This window comes from Pavona decussata, unplaced genomic scaffold (genome assembly GCF_977016875.1).
Source record: "Pavona decussata unplaced genomic scaffold, jaPavDecu1.1 SCAFFOLD_71, whole genome shotgun sequence".
Taxonomy (NCBI): domain Eukaryota; kingdom Metazoa; phylum Cnidaria; class Anthozoa; order Scleractinia; family Agariciidae; genus Pavona; species Pavona decussata.
The window spans coordinates 1832453-1853442 of NW_028145490.1; the positions used below are offsets into that span (position 1 = coordinate 1832453).

A 20990-nucleotide genomic window follows, 5' to 3' on the forward strand; every position below is an offset into this window, starting at 1 on the left:
GAACCCGAGTTTAATTAGATTTTACTGACAGAACGCGACTCTCATGAGCTACTCATTCTCTGTGAGCCATTCACGGCGCGTTGTTATCAGTCGAGTTACTCTCTAGTCTGCTTCCAAGGTCATCAAATCTAATAGTTTCGATGTAGCTTTACCTCACAACATTATTTATGGCTTTATTTGTTGTTTGTTATAACATTTATTTGCCACGGCCGAAAGAAATAACTAGATAAGTACACGTGTAAAGCCAAGCCGCTGTATGGTACAGCTTAGAATACTAAGTCAGTAGACATTCAGGTGTCAAAGTCCAGACAAGCTGTTCAAAGTGCACTTTCCAGTTCTCATTGTTATGCAGTGAAGTCGGTATTTGCTATCAATTTACTAAAACATTTTCCCTTTCACACTGCCAGTTGGAGAAGGGTTGGCTACATTCCCTACTTTTCAATAATCACTCCTGTGTGGTGTGGTTGAGTCTCCACAGCGACTTCCCCCAAGCTTGTTCGCGTCTTTCAGTTGGTTTTGTTTGTCACACATGCTAACCAATACTCTTGTCCGCATTGGCTCGAAAATCTAAAAAAGAATATTTTTTATTTATTTATTTATTTATTTACTTACTTATCGATTTTTTTGGCGAAAAGCGACTTATACACATACAAGAGTTTTCTCTTATTACTGCTGCTATTTTACGAAAAAAAAAAAAAAAAAAGAAAAAACACTGTGTGAATATTGCACTATTTATTTTAATATGAGAGTTAAAAACCCAGTCAACACAACGGTGATGGTCGAGACACTTGTGTCAACCTGCGCTGCCGAACGCAGTTTTAGCAATATGACTGAGGAGACTGAAAACCCCTCTTCGAAGCACTATGAGCGAGGAGACGCTGTGCTTCTGGGCAATACCCCACGGCATACACAAGCACAAGAATGTGGATATTGACAACTAAGTCTAGTTTCCGAATTTTCCCGTCGTAAAGGGAGACGTCTCGCCCTTTTCCTGTAGCCACATTTATAGTTTATAATACATACACTTATATCAGTAGTGCCAAACTGAAAGGCTGACAAATAAACAACAAAGTTACTGAATAGTTAGCGTTTTTTCATACTTTGATTTATGAAACTTCTCCCTGGAAAAAAATGGGAAATGGCATTTCCGAGGCCCTATTAATAAAACTTTTCTGGGGAAGCATGCCCCCACACCCCCCTAGAGGCTGGCGCCTTCGGTGCTCGTTTCACTACGTCCTCCTGTGCGTACCTAAACGGAAAAACCACGCTACGCCCCTGGTCCGATCCAGTACGTGCTGTCTAGCATACAGCTCCCAGTGCTGGGGAGATAAGTTAAGTTTAGTATTTCCCGCATTTCTTCCAACAGAGCATATCGCATCGTTGCTTTACGTCCTCAGGAACAGTGACATTAACTAGCTGTTGCATGAGTTACGAAAATGCAAGCCGAGTTTAATGTTTAAAGAGATGGTTGCCCCTTCAAAAACGAAAGGAATTAGTTTTCCAGTGTTGAGCTGACATTTTGCCTTCAACTTTAGTCATCATTCCCGCTATTCTCAGTACAAGCCTGTTTTAGTTGTGTTAATGTTCTGAGGAGAAACTACATGTATAAGGACACTTCTTGTACCACCTACACAAAATTGAAAACTTACAGAGAAAAGAATAATTCTATTCGCCAAGTCATAGGTTTACATGTATCTGACACTCAAAAAGACTCCCTGTGTAGTAAATGGAATTTTCCCGCAGTTTTCTATGCTAACTGCACCCTACCTTGCATCTACCCCATCAACATTACTTCCTCTCTACTTCAGCCATTTCATTTTTGGTTGAAAGAGTTCACAGAATATCTTTCTTATGAACGAAGTTGAGTGCTGTCAGTCTACTCCATCGTGGCCCGCTGGTAGCTGTATTGTTAAACAGGTGGCAATTCTTTTTAGCCTCTACAGTTGTTGAATAAATCAAAACAATGGAAGGTAAAACGTAATGAAGGTAAAGGCCGCATCGTTAAAATTCAGTTAGTTGAATTAGTTCCACCTTGACAGGCAGACTTATTGTCACACCTAAAAAATGTAGTTTCACGTTTGTATCTTAGTCCTCGGCTTGAATGCAAACAGTTAGCGCCCTCAAGGTTTGGAAACAACTGTATCAGCTCAAATGAAGCATAAAGGTTTTTTTTCAGCCTCTGTTTGAATACATTGAATAGAAAAAAATCAACAAAGCATTAAATTTTCTCTTCTAATACCTTATCATTAGTCTGGCTTTTACAATATTATTTTGCCACCCCCCTTAATAAAGAAAACAAAAGAAGGAAAAATTAATAACTGGACACCGAACATAATTTTAAATGGGATTAGAACTTGCAGAAATGCAACAAATGGTTGGCTTAATTTTCTTGGGTAAAATATTCGCAATATTTGATAAACCAGTAACAAAAGTCTTAGCACAGTAAACACTTCAAGTGCAAAAATAGTTTTATTCAGTAATGTATGCAGTAACATTACCACCCCCCACTTGCACTTTGTGGGAACAAACTAATACCTGTATGTTTCCTTTTTATGGAATAGAATTATTATAATAACTAAGCCCCAGTACCAACATGCATGTTCTCCCCATTGTTCACCATCATATTTTATTTCTTATGGGTCTAGTTGGGGAGAATTTGTTAAAAAAAAAAAATAGACATTTTATCTTTATAGATATTGCCTGGATGCTTTTCATCCTTGCTCTGAGAGGTCTTTCTCCGGGTACTCCAGGGTGCTAACCATTTACATGGAAAACCTGGAAATTCTAGTTGGAAAATCAAATGGTACGCATCATTCCATTTGGAGGACTTCTGAAATTATGGGCTTCTGGTCAAAGTGATGCATTTTTATTACTCCTTTTGGGATTTACAGCTGATGTTCATACATTTTGCATCTTCTCCATCTTCTGTTAAGACAAGCTAAATTATTTCGTATTGATGCCGAAAAATTCCATCTGGGTGGTTTGCGTAAATGGTAAGCACACCAGTTTTCGCCTCTCCACAAAAACAAACATTTCCAAAATTCCAATTCAATCTTGAGAGTTTCGCTTAATGTAAAGCATATTTGATCATCTTGTCATGGAATTATGCAGCATACAAATTTCAAATTTCTTTATTCTCATAAACTGCTTATTTGATAAAGTAGTGATAATGTAAGGAGAATACAGATGCTGATCATTATTGGGGCTAAAGGGTTACATCACTTTCAATGTATTTTTGTCACTGTTCAGTAGGTTTCTCTTGTTGTTGATTGGTACTTTCCATAAAATTCTTAGGTTCTAAAAATGAAGGCCACTCATTCACAGAATACTTAAATTACAATAAGCTAGAATCTTAAAACTCTTTTTTGTCAGCAAACAAAATCTCCTACAGGAAACGTTACACAAAGCAAGCTAAATGTACGGTAGGCACTTAATATGTGAAGGTTTTTAAACAGAATTGAAAGCTTTGGAAGCAATGTGACCTATAATTGAGCAATATGCACTACAAATAAGTATTTTTTTCCATTTTGACACTTTAACCAATACTTTATCCTTTACAAGTCGTTCTTCTAACTCCTAGTGGAAGTCCTCTGATGACGCAGTCTCTTGGTTACCAGGAGACTTGGTCAGAAGATAAAGAGGCCGCTGGAATCCTGAGAAAAAAATACAACAAAATCGTCACAAATGCTATTCTTACAATTGATTCAGCTATGCAACACACAGTTGGGCTTCCTTTGAAGTGCTTATAATAGGCCATTTTCGAGTTGCTGTGAACCTCACTATCAAAGCAAGGCTAAGTGCAAAGCTTTTCATATGAAAATTAGTTTTGTTTCCATATAAATGAAAACTAATTTTCATAATAAAAACTTTGCAGTTAGACTGACTTTCATAATGAGATATAAAGCAACTCGGAAATGGCCTACTGAGAGGCTCAGTGGAAATATGGTGTGAGTGATGATTTGGCCTTAGGATCCAAATTTTCCCATTTGGCGTACAGACTTGTTATTATGTCAGACATTAAGATCAATTTTTGGTGAAACCAACTGAAGTGATGCATGAATGATTTTTTTCTCTGTTTAAACACAAACGAAAGAAAATCAACCATTTTGAGGTCTTCTTTTGATTTTGTTTCTTGAGTGTTCGGCAAAAATTAAAGACAGGAGCTCTGTGTAATTTGTCAAAGCCTTTATGGTTGCAAAATACCTATACCTTAAGAAAACCCCAGGATCAAAATTTATATTCTTCATGTCGTTCTCCATACATTTCTTAGGGTTCTAGTCAGGAGAATTTGTTTGAAGATCAAGTCATTTTACCTTTGGTGATCATTCACTTCATAGACTTGATAAGTCTGGAGTCCTGGTCACTCCAGGGCGTAAGGAGAGACTAATGTAACTACCATATTGTTGCTATGGAAATTAAGTTCCTAATAATAATATTGTTATATCTTGGAAAACCTAACTTCCACAAAGAAGTTGTTTGGAACAATCTTTTTCTATTTTAAAGCTTTTCAATATTTTTTAGTTACAACCATATTTGGCAAGTCATGTGATCATAACAGACAAAGCCCTAAAACTCAAACAACATCTAAATGTGAAAATTGAAAACAGTGCTGATACTTCAAGATTGCCAAGGTGTAAAATGTGACATACTGATTTTTTGAGATTTGAGTTTTAACAGAAGTAAAACAGTAAATGCTTAAATAAAGTTATAAAGAATTAAGGCTGGAATATCTTTGTCTTGCCAAAAAAAAAAATTGGAACTATACCACTTTTTCTCTAAGTTTGAAGGATTTTTTTCTCTGCTGCACGGTTGGGGACTGGCACTAGCTATGTGTGTGTAATGACAATTTTTGTAATCCATCTGTTCGCCCCTCATGCATTTCACCAATAAAATGCCACAAAACAGAGTAACACGAGATAAAGAACCAAGATACCACATGATTACGAGTGTGTATCCCAAAGTAGAGTTTATTGGTAACAATTTGGATTTCAAGGCACATTTCCTCTAAGTATTATTAGCTTCCAACTAAGCTCTTCAATTACTTCAAATGATTCTTACCAGATGCTTTGTGTTGTGGGATCTCCAAGACTTCAAAAGTAGCAAATCCAACTGAGTCTGAAAGAAGGTAGTCAACAAAGTGCTCAGGGCGGAACCTCATGGCATCATAATTTGAACGGATCTTCTCCTACGAAAGGTGAAATAAACAAAAAAAATTAATTTTTATTTTGCTTTGTAATTTAACAAAGAATGAAATGAATAACGGAGGATATAAAGAGTTTATTTGCTTGGGAAGAGCTCTGTAGAACTCTGGGCAATTATTGGAGATCAACTCCTCTTTGCATTCTAACTGCCACACTTATGGAAGAGATAGCATTATTTGAAGATTGCTAAATCATGTCATCTTTATCAAACACTCACTGTCAAATTCTTTTTCTTTTTGTAGGAGGAGAAGGGCTGAGGTTCAAGAATAAGCTTTCCTCCAGGACGCAGGTTAAGGAAAAGTCTCCTGAACATGAGCTTTAGCCCATCATCTCCCCAGTTCAGGTGAATCCACTTTGTGAGACTTAAGCAGAGTATCAAGTCGTACATGGGCTTTTGCTTGGATAGAACTTCACAGCTACTTGGAACATAGTTTTCCTAATGGTTAAAGAATAAATAGAATAAAGCATTGGTTATATATAACACTTGTTCAAAAGATGGCACTTGTAAAAGAATGCCTCAGAGCAATCAATCATCTGGGCAACACTTTGAGATTTCAGATGATGCTCAACCCCACTTTCCCACCAATAATTGGTGCAACAAGTCATTGCAAAAACTTCACAGCTGTCCTTAAAAACCAATGTCATCTTTATACCTGTTGCCAAGTTGCTTGGTACCCAAGGTTTCACATTTTGTGCAACATTGAGTCCCTGCAAATCCCCTTGGCAGTTTTTTTTTTATTAAAACGACTTGCTAACCCTTTGTTTACCTAATAAACCTTACAACAATATTGCTCAGGTAGTGCCAAACACACTCTTTGGTTTGAGTTTACATAACAGTTACTTTTGTTTAAAAGTCAGTTTCTTGAGGAGTTTACAGAAAATGCAGAAATTTCAATAATAGCTTGCAACTAGCAAAATTTGCTGTCTGTAAGTAAAATATGCTGCTTACTTTCTAAGAAATTGATAAGCATTCAGTACTTTGCCGTTTTTGCTGTCTGCTCTGAGAATCATTGAAACCTCCGAAAATGTTTTATGTTTTGATCATGCAGTGAAGTCAAAAAATTTTGTTAAACCATTTTTTCTATATTTTGTGGGGTGTTATTACTATCATCATCATTATTATTTTTTTTTGGAGGGGGGGGGGAGGGTGCATGATACTTGCAGGTATTTTTTATTGAAGAACACACGCTGTACATACATTGTATTTTAAAAAAATTAAATTGCCACTTGCTGCAACTTTCAAAAACTGACTAAAGGTTATAGTGTTTACTACCATCAATCATAATTAAATTGAAAACCACCCAACTATATATTAAAATACTACAGAACCTGACAAAATGGAACAAAGAAAGTTTTGGAGTGGCCAAATCAATGTGGGGAAAGCAACCAGCTATAAACTCAAGAGAGTGTAATTCTAGTTGTCATTATTTTTCAAACTCTGAGTGGCTGGGCTAAAAATTTTTCATTCCCATCCTCTGGCACAGTTGTTTTTAGGGGAATCATAAACAGGATGGTTAGATAACAGCTAAAATAATTGTGTGGGATGCTTCTTCACTTCCATCTCCCTGTTAATGCTGTTTCTGAGTGATCACCTTACCCATGAGTAGCAGTTTGCCATCAGCAAAAAATCCCTCCCAACACCCTTCCAAAATTGCAAATTACAAATTAAAAGAATCAATATCAAGCTACCTGCTTGAAAACCACATTATGTGGGAAAGAAAGTTTTTCTTCGCTTCCCAGAACCACAGGAGCGGCCAGAGGTCCACTTGTAACAGAAAACGACACTGGAAAATCCACTCCTCCACCAGAAGTCCCTGGCACAGAGACAGGAGTTTTTACATAATACCGCAAATTGTTCTTTGCTGCTTTTATTAAACTGGTGTCAATGTCAATTCCCATAATCATACGTGGACTGAAGTCACGTGCAATTGTCAGAGTAATGTGCCCCACATTACATCCCAAGTCTAACACATCTTTTCCTGTGAACCACTCCTTCTTGAAGCACTTCAGCCGCAAGTCTTGACTGCACTGTGGGTTTCTATAACCATAATACCTATTATAGTTACCATAAATAAAAAGTTTTTCTTTCCTTTCTTTTTTCCCAGGTCCATGCTGGTTATCTCTTTTGGGATGTTTGCTTTTGTTTGATCCATGAAATTTTCCAATTTCTTTTGGTTTCTCTGAGTTTCCTTCAAATTTAACCAGTGAAGAGGAGTCCTCCATTTTTGAACTACAATCTTCTTTCTTGGTCTCCTCTGAAGTCTCTGTGGAGATGCAAACCTTCTTCTTGGCAGATGGCTCAAGTTCTTCCTCACTTACAGAAGAGTTATCTTTGTTCTCTGATGGCTTAGCATCACATTGCTCTGAACAACTTAGACTCTGTTTGGTCTCCTTTGTCTCCTCTGCTTTGGCTGCATTCCTTTTCCTCTTCCTTTTACCTTCAGAAAATGTTCCAATGCGCTCGCTCGCCACAGCACTAGACTGCTCTTTTGGCTTCCCTTCATTCTCAACATCCTGACGATTATTATTATGTCGTTTCTTCTTTTTGCGCTTCTTGGGAGTAATGTGAGATTCTTTACTTTCAGGCTCAGGTGGAAAACCCTTCAGGTTCAGAGGATCAGTTTGGTCACGTGGTTCCAAAACTTGCACTGGCGATTCACTATGTACTGACAAAGGTGATGCTTGGGGTGTGACAACTGATGGATCCCGATCAATCAGACTGTTTAAATTCAATGGATCGGCACTGTTTCCCCCACAATGAAACCTCACAACATTGGCTCTGTTCTTGTCCTGTGGCTTTCTCCAAGGCCTACCTTGGTTAGGTCCCAGATCCCCTTTCTGCTTGCCTTGTTTCCCGGGTCCAAAAGGACGAAAATCTTTCAAATTTGCTTTGAAGCGCGGAGAAATTCCCTTGGTGACATACTTCTGATTTCCAAGGGGACTTGAGAATCTCCTCTTCACTGGGCTTTGCTGTTCTTTTGGTTTTGACGCCATCTGGAGTTGCGCTGGCCTGAAATGTTTGCTTATGAAATATTAATGAGCTTACTCGGATCGTATGTATTGAAAACCAACCTCAACCTTCTCTTATTTGATAAATATATCATGCGATCATTTCAAGTACCGTGCCTTCGAAGAACGCAGAAATATGTTGTTGTCAATCGACAAAAGTCCCTTCCTTGCTAAGTAAATGTCGCACCGCGCTCGTCAATTATCTCCGATCTCCAATCCTACAAAGTTGTTTGCACTTCACCAAGGTGTCAACAGCGGCCTCGCCTCCAAAAAACCTTTTCCGCTGCTACAGTAAAACTTTCACGCGCAAGACCAGTATCGCTCTCAGAACAACTCTTCTGTCTCAAATTAACAATTCCAGTGCTTCAAACACACGTTACGGTAGTCCTTTCCAATGAACAAACAAATAGCAGTTCACACAGTCTCTTCCACCTTCAACGCCCTCACCGAATCTCTTTCCAACGTGTTTTCATCGTTCGATAAGTTGTTCTGCGCAGGCGCTAGTTTCAGAAATAAAAGATACATTTTGTGTTTCATACTTTGAAGCATATATTTTTTGAGAGTTTCCGCTGTTTTAACGATCAATGGGCTCATTTTCGTGGATCGCGCTCTTTGAGGTTGAAAGGAAAGATACAGAGAAATGACCTCTGTCTTTGACGTCTTTGACTAGATGTTGTTGATGTCGCTTTCTTGTGATGTTTAAGAGTGTTGAAGATCTCGCGACGAATTTAAAAGGTATTCCTCACATCGGGAGCTACTGGCTAGGTAGGTAAGTGCGATATATTGCTACTGTGCCAAAAAGTGATATGGTAAGCATATGTTACAGTAACTGGCGCTTAAAAAAACAAAGAGGTTGGTTATCTTTTTTTTTTTTTTTAACCCAAACCAATGTCACTGATTCTTAATGAAGTCATTTCTATTGAAAAAGTGTGAAAATTTACGGGAGATCTCAGTATTAATTTGCTTCTTGCTAGTTAATTATAAATGAGATTCAGTTTATTGTAAGGTTTCAGAAGGTTTAGATTGACTGCGCGCGGCAATTAGTTTCTAATATATATGTTTCGTGTTAGTAAGCGTAACTTATGTGACATGTATACTGCAACCGCAATTGTACACTGATGAATACTCATATATAAGCTTATTTAATATTAAGAAAATACTATAAGCTTACATGCATTTTAACACGGTGTTACTGAAGTGCTAGTCACAGCTTGGCATAGCTGGGCTGACATCTCTGGAAGAAAACTATTAACTGGTATTTATGTAGAAAAAATTGAAGAGAAAATTTTAAACTTGAAATTTATCAAAAGGACTTGATGAATGTGGTGTTTATTAGAACAAGAAAGGGATATGTTTCAGTGACTTGGCGGCAGCGTTGTAGCTCGTCAGTTAAGTAAGGGCTGTAAAGAATGATGACTGAGGTCTGATCTGCAGCCCTAATTACAATATTTTTTGTCATAGTAGGCAACACAAAAGCATTAGAAGGCCGGGGTAGAAAGTAGGAAGACCAAAGTCCATTGTTGTCTGCTGGTGGCAAAGTTGCTGGCTGGGTATATATTTTGGTGGCTAAGTGACTCATTTTGTTGCCTGGAGGGGAGGGGATCTACGTGTACTTCCATTTATCATTTGTATGCTATATAGGATTGTGCCACTGTGATGGGTTTATTTTCCAAGCAGTTAAGTCTGGGATAGGGTACAGAAATCAGAGAGTTTTGGTCTAGAATAGGGATTCATTGAGAAAAAGTCTGGAACAGGTCCCCGGGAATAAAAATTAAGACTCCAGTCTAGATTATTGTAGGGATTTTTGGTGTCTAGTCTAGAATAGAATGGCAAAAAATATGTGGTGGCAACGTTGATTTCTGTATAGTTAGCTGATATTTCTGCAAGCAATCCCTTGTGCATTTTAAAATAAATATCATATTATAATTTGGGACATGAAGACAAGTGTCTGTGTCTGCATTGGTCCAAAAGAGAGTATAGATTTGGTTGTGTCATCTAAATTGGGTATATTTTGTCTACTTGCCTGAGAACAGGAAAAATTTTGCTCTAACTTGTTTGCTCAGATGTCAGGCTTTGTCAACTGACTTCTTGTGTATTTTAAAATACTGTAAATATTATATTATAATCCGGTATGTTAAGAAGACTAGTGTCAGTCTCTGACCATGGGTTTATGATTTTATTCCTTATTTGCATTAAACACAATAATGTAATACAAAAGGGGCTAAGAGGATACGGCAAGGAGACCTCAAGAGACTTTTGGGCTTATAATTTATAAAGAGGTCACCTTGAAAACACAAGAAATGCAAAAAGGGTGCTGCATACGTGTTATGTGTGGCATGAACAAAAAAAAAATTATTTCAATAGAAACTTGTACATTTGTTTTTTGAAGGTAGGAAAACTAGATAAACCTGTTATATACATCTTGGAAGAGTTGTGTTGGTCCAATAGAGAGCATACAGCTTTAGATTTGGTTGTGTGGTCTAAATTGGGTATGTTTTGTCTTCTGGCCACTGAACAGGAAAGATTTTGCTCTAATTTGGGGCAAGGTATGTCAACTTGTCTGCTCATTTTTCAACTCTGAAGTGACCTCTTGTGCATTTTAAAAAAGATATTTTATTATAATCAGGGACACTGTCTCTGGCAGTGGGTTTTACATCGTGTTGGTCCAAAAGAGAGTATAGATTTGGTTGTGTGGTCTAAATTGGGTATGTTTTGTCTTCTAACCTGAGAACAGGAACAATTTTGCTCAACTTGGCCGCTCAGATGTCAGGCATTTGTCAGAAATAGGGTATGAAAAATGATATATTTTCATCAACATAATGTAACCTTAAATTTATAGAAGGTTTGTTTTCATAGCAAAAGAGATGTTGGAGGTAAACCCTTGTAGGATGCGGCCTTTAAAGTCAGTCTGTGTCACGTACATGTATGATGAGTATTTCCAAGAATGAAATGAACATTCCTAGATTTGTAAGGTCTGGCATTTGCATGGAATCTGAAAAAAAGGTACATTTATTTAATTAAAAAAAAAATTGAAAATGCTTGGGGAAAAATTGCAAGCTGTTTTTGAAATACTTACTGTCAATAAACTAGGGAAATTTCTATGGGAACTCTGAAAACTTGCTCAGGCTATGTTCAAAACTAATATGTTTATTATAAAACTCTGTTTAAATTTCAAAAATTCTGCATGGCGTACGTAACGTAGATTGACTACAACTAAAAAGGTGACTTTGTATGTCTCAATTAAGAAATGTAGGAAAAGTCCCTGTACTGCACATTGGTAGATACAGAGCTTTGTGTAAAGTGGGGCTGATAGGGTGAATAGGAAATATTTCAGAATGTTAAAATCCCAGCCCTCGTCCCTGGAACCTCCAGTGGAAACTTTAGGATTTCTTGTATACCATTCAAAAGCTAGAACCACGTTGCATAGCATTTGAATAAACTGCACCATAGGAGAGTACTTTAGGATTTCACCAAGGGACTCAAAAGTTAGAACCACCTTGTACAGAATATAAGGAACAGTTCCATAGAAAAATACTGTTGATCTTGTTCTATTTCAGTGTTTATCAATTAAGAAATGTCTTTGTCACAAAGATTTTGCTGGACTATTAGACTTGCTTACAAGTTGAGCTCTGAGAGTGTGAAGCCAATCGTCAGAGCTGTAGCGAGTGAGCGCTCTTGCTCCAGGTCCATTCAATGAGAAGGGAGCACGCGACTTTGAGAAAGTCCACTGGACTATGTGTTCTGACAAACTTGTTTTGAAATTTTGACTTTTTGACAAAAAAGGAGAAATTAATACTATGAAAAGTTTATATGTACAATTTTTTAAAACTTGGATGTTTATAAACTAGTAGACTTTAACTTTATAAACTTTATGCTCTTGCTGAGGAACAAAATACTCTGATTGCACCAAGAGGAATATTTGATGTGAATTGTTGATGGGAGAACAATTTAATGCAGTAATAAAGTGATTTTAAGTGATTTTTGCAAGACACAATGGGAGGAGTTGAGAAAGTTGCAATTTTAGACCATTGGGCTTTAAATCAGAAACTCAGAAGACTGGGCATGGTAGAGGTATACAGTATGTATGTGTCTATTAAAATAGTTGATTGAAATTTCTGCAATCACTGAATTCTCTCTTTCTCACTGGAACATTTCTGTTAGGTCTCTGTCAGTACAAAATTAATAAACTTTTGCTACCACCTGAGTAAAGGTTCAGATAGTGATTTGAACTTGTTGTCACGTCAGCCCTTTTATTTAGTCGATCTCCGCGGTGTGTTTATACGGGTTAGTTGATCCGACATAAGCTCTGTCAATGAGCACTAAGTTGCTCTTAGAGCAAATGTCGTGTTCAAATATTGTTAAAAAAAATAGTGATGGGACTCGTCCTCCCTCGTCTATCCTGAAATACGATGGTCTTGAGGGAAAGTCAATTATTAATGAGAAAATTTGCTTGAATTTTTTTAGTGACTGTGACTTTTTTGTGTTCTATTGCAGTTTGTCGGAAGGATTCTAGTTTACCTGGATCTGTGTGCGTCACATTATAATGTACATTCACTTCTCTGGTATTCTTAGAAGTATACAATGAAAACATCTTTAATAAATTTGACATTTCTCAGAACATTGTTCCATTAGAGCAGGGGAGTGCAGTTTCTATCTCATTCACACTGGCTTACCATATGGCACCAATTGTACCAAAGGCTCATGAAGGACTGCCGCAAGCCCCCCCATCACCGCGGGAACACAAAACATTTACACTTCAAATAAAGGAGAAATTAGTACGGCAAAGCGTCATGATGACACTCTGGTTTGTCTTCAGCTTTGGTTCTATTATATCAAACAAGTACATTTTGTCAACATTAAATGGTGATGCTAGTATTCTTGGGGAGACTCAAATGGTGTGTTCTGTGATATTTGGAGCATTCAAGATGTATCTTCCTTGCTGTTTGTTTCATCGCACCTCTGGCCATCACCAAGATGGACATAAATTTCATTTTTTCCGCAACATGGCAATTTTAGGTTGGATGAGGTAATTCTGTAGATTATTGTCTATCTAATATATTTTAATTATTAAAATAATTTATGTTAAAACATAAATTATTTTAATAATTACTATAATTAAAAATAATGACTCATCGACAAATAACAGCATCTAATAAAATCCCATAACAAGGTTTACTAAATGATGATTTTCAATTTCATTCACAGACATGTTTTGGCAGAAATGTCTACCTACTTCGGTGTGAATGCAAGGAAAACATCTACAAAATTCTAATTTGCATCTTTTGGAACATTTGCGCTGAAGAATAACTAAAGTCAGTTTCTGCCACAACATGTCTGTGAAACTGAAAATTGTTGTGTTTCATCTAAAACTTCTTCGTGACTTTCGTGCTGTCCAGACCTTTTGGTAAAATCCTATAATATATTTATTTATTGCTTGTTTGTGAACCAAAAAAAATAAATAAAAATAAATCACTATTTAGCACGGAGCACTAATTGGGGACACTTTCCTGATCGAATTGGAATTTAGCAGTGTTGGTTAGAAGTGAGGAGAGGGAAAAACTGGAGTACCCGGAGAAAAACCTCTCGGAGCAAAGACGAGAACCAACAACAAACTCAACCCACATATGACGCTGAGTCTGGGATTCGAACCGGGGCCACACTGGTGGGAGGCGAGTGCTCTCACCACTGCGCCATCCCTGCTCCCCCCAGCTGTTTAGATATGCATGTATTCAAGCGATGCTTACTGTCCAATAATGCCATATTAACATGTTCACAGGGCCGTACCTAGGATTTTTTGTCTGGGGGTGCAAACTCCGCACAACCCTCACAGGGGTCTCCTGTGTACAGACAGGGTTCAAGTTGGAAGTTTTTTTTTTTACCCCCTACACAGAAAGTTGCCTCTTTAAAGAAAACAAAACACACTGAATTCACATTGAAGGGAGATTGTTTCAGTCAGTTACTTGATTTTCTTGTGATTTCTGACCCATATAGATACAAGAAATAGCTCAGCAAACTTTTAAAAACACTATGTTAGAAAAAAAAAATCTTTTTTCCTGGCGGGGGCAGCTGCCCCTGTTGCCCCCCCCCCCCCCCCCTATGTACAGCCCTGTTTCAATATTTGGTAAATTTCTTTGAGTTTTACTGTACAGCGACACTGAAGGGTTCAGGGCCTAACCAATACATATTTAGATTAGTGATAGTTTTTAATTTGTTTGGGTCTTATTTGCCAGATTTTTGCATGTGACCTTGAATTCTTTTAGCAAATGCTGCTCCAAGATCTCACACAATCCCTCACTTGTACCAGACTTCTCATAGTTTTTGGAACAAGGAATTAATTACAACTTTGGATTTTTGAAAAAGTCATAACACTCTTATAAGTAGTCACTAACCTATAGAGGGGTGAAAACAAGTTTTAATTAATTGTTTTTTAATTAAATTGTTTTCAGGTTTGCAACAATTGTGTGTTCTCTCATCACTCTGAAGTATGTAGCTGTTTCTTTCTCTGAGACCATTAAATCTTCAGCACCTATATTCACTGCCATCATTGCCTGGCTTATTTTAGGTTAGTATGTTTGACTGCCTTCCAATCACAATTATCAACTGAAGATCATCATTTTGTTAGAGGTTGTCCTGTTACAGTAGAACAGATGATAGTTTATTGCAGTTCCTAGGATTATGTGGATGCAGCATAATGGCTTGCTGATGTTTGTCTAACAATGAACCAGCAGTTCATTTCCAACATCCTGATAAAGTGTACAGTTCTTCATTCCTCTTGTACCTGATTTTGTTTTGACTGCATGGACCTCTTCTTGGTTACAACATTTGAGAGAGAAATCTATGAAGTGCTTCTCAGCTAATCAGGTTTTAAGGAGAAATTATGTTAATTTTTATTAACTGTCATTCTCTAACCCTCTTTCTTATTTGGTTTTGTTTCATATTGTTTTTCAGGAGACAAGTCAACTCTATTTGTGAATCTTTCTCTTATTCCTATCATGGCTGGACTCTCCCTTTGTACAGCTTCAGAGCTAAGCTTTAACATGGTTGGATTTATTTCAGCTCTTTTAAATAATGTGATGGATTGGTAAGTAACTTCAGTTGCTAACTGTGTTAAAATTATTGATCTACTAAACAATTGTGCCTATCACAGTCCTTGAACAGTCTGTAGTAATAAGTCCTTTGCTAGTGGTCTATAATTTGATTGGTTGGGAAACTGCTAGCGAAGTCCAGAAAATGCTGGGCAGAGTACTGACAAAGATATAAAATAAGAGTTATTCCAGCTGTAGAAGAAGTACATGTAACAGTGAGCATGCACACAATTTATCTGGCGTGCCTTTTTATAGTCTTTTCACTTCTCAAAGGAACAATCAGCAATCATGTAGGAATGTAAGTGAGCTAAAAAAATCTGGGATCAGCCTGGGAACTTGTGTGAAGTTACTTGTACCTGTCAAACTAAGCTAGACAAAACCTGCGGATACAGCGGTTAAACATTTCTCCAGGTGCTTCAGGGGTTACAGTGTTTGTGCATGCTGTGCAAGTGAGCAGACACAAAACAACTGGAATTAATTGCCATTATTTGAAAAGTAGTACCTTCATTGTAAGTGTAATTGGGGAGGGGTGAGTGAGCAAGGAAAGTGAGAGAGAAAATGACAGTCTACACAGCAGGTGTCCCCTCTCCCCTTCCCCCAGTCCCCTATTTTTTTACCCCACTTTACTCATCCCCCAACCCCCCCTCCTCAATCAAGTGTGCTCTATGCAGACATGATTTTTGAAAAGTCTTTTTTGATTCCCTTCCAGTTTCCAGAATGTTTTTTCCAAGAAGCTTCTTAGTAATGATCATCCTTACAGTCCACCAGAACTTCAGTTTTACACAAGTGTTGCTGCTATTGCTGTTCAACTGCCTTTCTGGTTCTTCATGGTAAAGTCACATGTTTTATTTACAGATTAGTAATTGCCTTCTCTTAGGCTTAAAGGGGCAGTATCACCTTAATTTGTAGTGTTATTTGAATGGCCAAAAAAAGTATTTGAATTATTGATCGAATTGTTAAAATAATTGTCCAGTTTTGTTAAAAATAACCTTACTATTGCATGGAAAGTAGTATTGATTATGTTTGGTTGCGGATGGCTAGGATGGAAATGAATTACAACTTGAAAAAATTGGCCAATTTTTTCAAGTTCTTCCTTTGTATGTCAGAGAAATCACTAAAAATTGATTACAATAAATTATAATTGTAATCAGTTTTTAGTGATTTGTCCAAGGAAGAACAAATTATTTGTTCTTCCTTAGACAAATCACTAACTAAAGATATTTTCCTCCTGGTCACTCGCTCTGGCTGTAAGAGCAATCTCATGTTAGAAAAAAGGTTCTTTGTCAAATAGTTGAGTAGTTTTGACCACAATACAATAAAATTGACATGACAGTTCCCCTTTGTGCCCTTCAATAACAACCCCTCCCACAAGAACTGATTTGAACCCAGGGTTTACATTCATGGTATGTGTGTACCAAAGGTGTCCATATTTAATCCAAGTTATTAACTTTAATTTTCTCTGTTTTTATTAGGAGTGGCCCACAGATGTGAAGTTGAAAGATAACAAGTTTTTAATATTTATTTTTCTACTGAATGGATTCATGTTTTACATGCAAAGCCTCGCAGCATTTGGGTTGATGTCGCTTATTTCTCCAGTTACATTCAGGTATGGAGAATTCTCCTTGCAGTTCTCAAAACCGTAAATATGGAACTGTCATTAATGGATCATCCTTTTCAATGCAGCTTCCAGGGGTGTCTGGGGGCATGCCCTCCCCTGAAATTTTTGAAAATTAGGGTCTCTAAAATGGCCACTCTAAAATGCAATTCGTGTAGTTTTTCAACATGTGTTACAAGCCATTCATTTGTTATTTGTAGGAAACACGGCATGAAAATTTAGATTCTATTAGGAATTGGCTGATTTTATCAAAAATTCAGAGCTTGAACACAAATGCGGGTTTCTACTCAGTTGCGGTGGGTCAGCGGGTTTAAACGTTCAAATGTGGGCCAGACCTGCCTGGCGCGGTCACTTGGGGTCTATGATAATGTCAAGTTCAATTTTTTATATTTGATATGAGTGTGGGATGTAACCTGGTAGAAACAGTACAATTAAAATAAAATTCCAGATTTTTGTGGCTGCATTTTGCAAATCAGTGTCAATTGAGAAGTGACAAAGGAAGAACCAGCGTCAACTTGGGGATGTTATCTTGACATCACAATCATCATTATCAATAGACTTTCTAAAAGCCCTTTCCATTATTATTTTCTTTCTTTACTCTCACTGTCACAACTTTATCCCTCAAAATAAATAAATAAATAAATAAATAAATAAATAAATAAATAAATAAATAAATAAATAAATAAATAAATAAATAAATAAATAAATAAATAACCTTTATTTACCCTTGGCAGTGTTTATAGCACAAGAGCTAATGGGGTTGAGCACTAAACTACACAAACCAATAATTTAATTTGAAAATAACATGGTTAAAAATCCCAACTGGCGGGAGGCAGACCAGCTGGCTATTTACAACTGTGGCTGAGGAGTTGAACTTGGGTGGCCCCGCAGCTACCGAGAAACAACTCTGACAGCTAGCAGTCAGCTAGAGTTGGACGTCAACCTGGGACCTCCTGCGCCCTAACCACTTGACCATGCTGTCTTGTGGCAAGTCTGCATTATCATAAGTCCTTATTGCACCATGTATCACACACTGGGTGCAAATAAACGTCCTCCATTGTGGTCTACTTTTAGCTAGTCACACAGCATTCCAGCTCTCATCCACCCAAACTCTTTTCTTTCTTTCTCTGCCAATCTTCTCCATGTATTTCTTGGTCGGCCTTTATTCTTCTTCCCGATGGCGTCCGACTCAATGCTATTCTGCCATCTCTGAGGGTTCCTTACATAGACCATGCCTTATCCATTCCCATCTCAGCACCTCTGCCTATAGCTGTAAGCATTCCTGCTCTTTTATAGAGTTCTGCATTGTGTATGATGTTTGGCCAGAATATCTTGACATGGCAATAAATTCTACAAAATATTAGTGGTAGAAAAATGTAACTACATGTATACCAGTAACCACTCAGTAAGGAATTTACATTTTTTACTATTTCTGTCAGTGTCTCCAATACAGTAAAGAGAGCAGTCCTGATCTGGCTGTCAGTGGTGGTGTTTGGAAATGAAGTCACTATCCTTGGTGCTGTTGGAACTGTAATGGTCACATGTGGGGTGTTTCTTTACCAAAAGGCAAAGACCCATCAAAAACGGCTTCAAGATAAGGCTAGACAAGACAAGGAGCATGCTGTTGTTTAAACAAGCTTCCTTATGGAAGACCGTTGGAGTTCTTTGGGGCAGTCTTAAAAACTTGGGGTAATAATTTAGGCAGTCTGCTTGCTGAGGAGGTTGATTTTGCTGTTGAACTCAATAAGATAAATTACATGACTAAACGTGAAGATTGAACTTTTTGTAAAGGAAAACAAGTGGAGGTTGTTTAAGGTTACATCCTTTGGGCAGGTCCGACATAACAGTGCAACTCATAGTGAATGCTTACAAGAACATGCAGAAATTTATTCTTAGACTTCACTTAAACTGAGTTAATTTGCTCCTTGGGTCTCCAGTGATGTGGTATACAAACATGTACAACACCAGTAAAAATTATGTGCCCTTCCAGAAAAAATCCATACCCCCCCACCATGGAAGGTCATCAGAAATCCTAGGGGGAGGGGTGTCTTAAAAGTCAAAAATTATTTTAGAAGCACAGTGTGAAGCTAAACTGGAATTTTCTAGGGGGAGTGGGGGTGCAAGACAAAAAACCTTCCATGGGAGAGGGGTGTATGGATATTTTCTGGAACTTCAATAAGTGACCCAAATTTGTGGTCTTTAATATGGAAACTTTAATTGAAGGGCTTGTTATCAGGGGGTGTGATAGCAGCAAACAAGTTGCAAACTTTCTCTTTGTATGGCCTGCATATTCTGTGGTACAAGTTGGTCTTTTGTATTTGTCCATCAGATGACCGACTGAGTAAGTATTTTGCCACAGATACAGTAGATTTCGTACAGGTCCTTTCTAGAAAGCAGAGAGGTTGGGCCATTGTGAGCATGCGTAGACTGTACTGGGTCAATGGAAAATAAAGAAGAGACTGTGCTACAGCTCTGTAATCTACTGGTAAAATCTTAGCAGTTATAAAGCCTCTAGGCCAAAATATCAAGAAAAACATGTTACCTTTTAATACACAAAATCTATAGTGCTGCCTTGCAGAACTCCACTTTTACAAAACCTTTCAACTGGAGAAGAACCCAGAGCAAAAATGCCTTAACCTTTTTAAGCCTCAATAGTAATCAGCATCTAGTTTCTCCTTACCATGTCACTACTTGATCAAACATAAAGGTTATGAGAATAGATGAAGACATAGTGATCAACAAGGAATTAATATTAATATTGACTTTTAAGGACTGTGCCTACTAATACTGAAGTATTTTTGTGTGGCTTATGACTATGCGGGAAAAACAGATCTTAGCAAGGCCTCTTGGAATCCAAAAAGAAAACTGGGGGTAACCACGCATTTTTCAGAGATAATTAAGCAATAATAGCTCTAAAAAGCGCCAAAATATAAAGCAATGTATGGGATTTTTTTCCTAAAATTGAAACTTAATTATCTCTGAAAAATGCATGATTACCCCCAATTTTCCTTTGAGATACCAAAAGCACTTGCTGAGTTCTGCTTTCTCCCTATAGTTTTAAACCGCGCAAAAATATCCCTGTATTAAAGGGGCAGTATCATGGTTGATCGATGGAAGATATCATGATTTTTGGCCAAAATTCACTAAATTTAAACTTTGAACACTGTTTTAATTAATTTCTCAATCGCCAATTTAAAGAAATATTAATAGTGATTCTAAGACGAAAGGTTGAACCAAAATATAGTACAACCGGCGATTTTTAGTGCGTTACAACAGCAAAATTTGAAAACGTCCGCCAGACGTTTTCAAATTTGAACCCCTCTCTATCTTGGTCATCCGCCGGCGAAAATATCCGTGGGTAGTTTCTTTGCATTCTGATAGTCTTTTAATGGAATTTTGTCATTATGTCTTGGCTGCTATTAATCGAATAGCGTCTTTCCAATTTTCAATGTGTTACTAAAAATAGCATGATACTGTCCCTTTAATAGGCACCACCCATAGGAAACCTGAGTATCTCGAGATACGCAGAACGTATGCGCAGTAACAATAGTAGGCACCGTCCTTAAACAAATTCACCTAACTAGTGCCACATGAAATGTGGAGAAAACAGTAAGGGGAGTATGCATGTTGATATCAGGGTTATAAGTAACTTTCCTGACCAAAAGAAAATTAATGTTGTTTTATTATTAATTGAAAAAAAGTGTGTCTAGTGCCTAATTATTTGCCCTGTAGTGAAATAAACTTAAACCTTGGGATATTTTGAAAAGAAATTTTGGGGACAAAAAGGCAGGATTTTCAAAGACAAAATGCAAAATCAACTGAGACATTCTTGGGAGGAGCTCTTTAATTGCTGAAAACCAAATAGGGATAGTAATAGTAATTTATTGCAAAAGTTGAATTTACCCTAGGCTTTTTATAGGCTTACAGATATCAAATAGTTAATTTTAATTAAATATAATAGATTATTAAATAAATATTAATCACTGTTTTACATTCATCTGGAAATTATGAATATAGTGCTAATTAATTTAAAATTTTATAAAATTTGATGAAAAAATGTAAAGCCTTACCAAAGGCTGT

At 37.2% G+C, this 20990-nt stretch overlaps 2 protein-coding genes across 3 annotated transcripts; one reads left to right on the forward strand and one right to left on the reverse strand.

The window, feature by feature from the left end:
- Positions 1-2450: 2450 nt before the first annotated feature.
- LOC146477267 (putative RNA methyltransferase Y17G7B.18) lies at positions 2451-8672 on the reverse strand. Its single transcript, XM_085113714.1, has 4 exons — positions 6891-8672; positions 5419-5637; positions 5059-5185; positions 2451-3653 (listed from the first exon to the last, which is right to left on the reverse strand). The coding sequence occupies exons 1-4, from the start codon at positions 8193-8195 to the stop codon at positions 3577-3579; spliced, it is 1728 nt and encodes a 575-aa protein (XP_084969840.1). The 5' UTR covers positions 8196-8672; the 3' UTR covers positions 2451-3576.
- Positions 8673-8785: 113 nt separating this feature from the next.
- On the forward strand, positions 8786-18875 carry LOC146477268 (solute carrier family 35 member E2A-like). 2 transcript variants are annotated; one of them, XM_085113715.1, is made up of 7 exons: positions 8786-8979; positions 12705-13236; positions 14657-14772; positions 15159-15291; positions 16005-16125; positions 16768-16901; positions 18350-18875. In XM_085113715.1, exons 2-7 carry the CDS (start codon positions 12887-12889, stop codon positions 18540-18542), a joined length of 1047 nt encoding a protein of 348 aa, XP_084969841.1. In that variant the 5' UTR covers positions 8786-8979; positions 12705-12886; the 3' UTR covers positions 18543-18875. The 2 variants fall into 2 exon arrangements, with proteins under 2 accessions (XP_084969841.1, XP_084969842.1); XM_085113716.1 differs by having other exon boundaries at positions 8786-8975.
- Positions 18876-20990: the final 2115 nt, after the last annotated feature.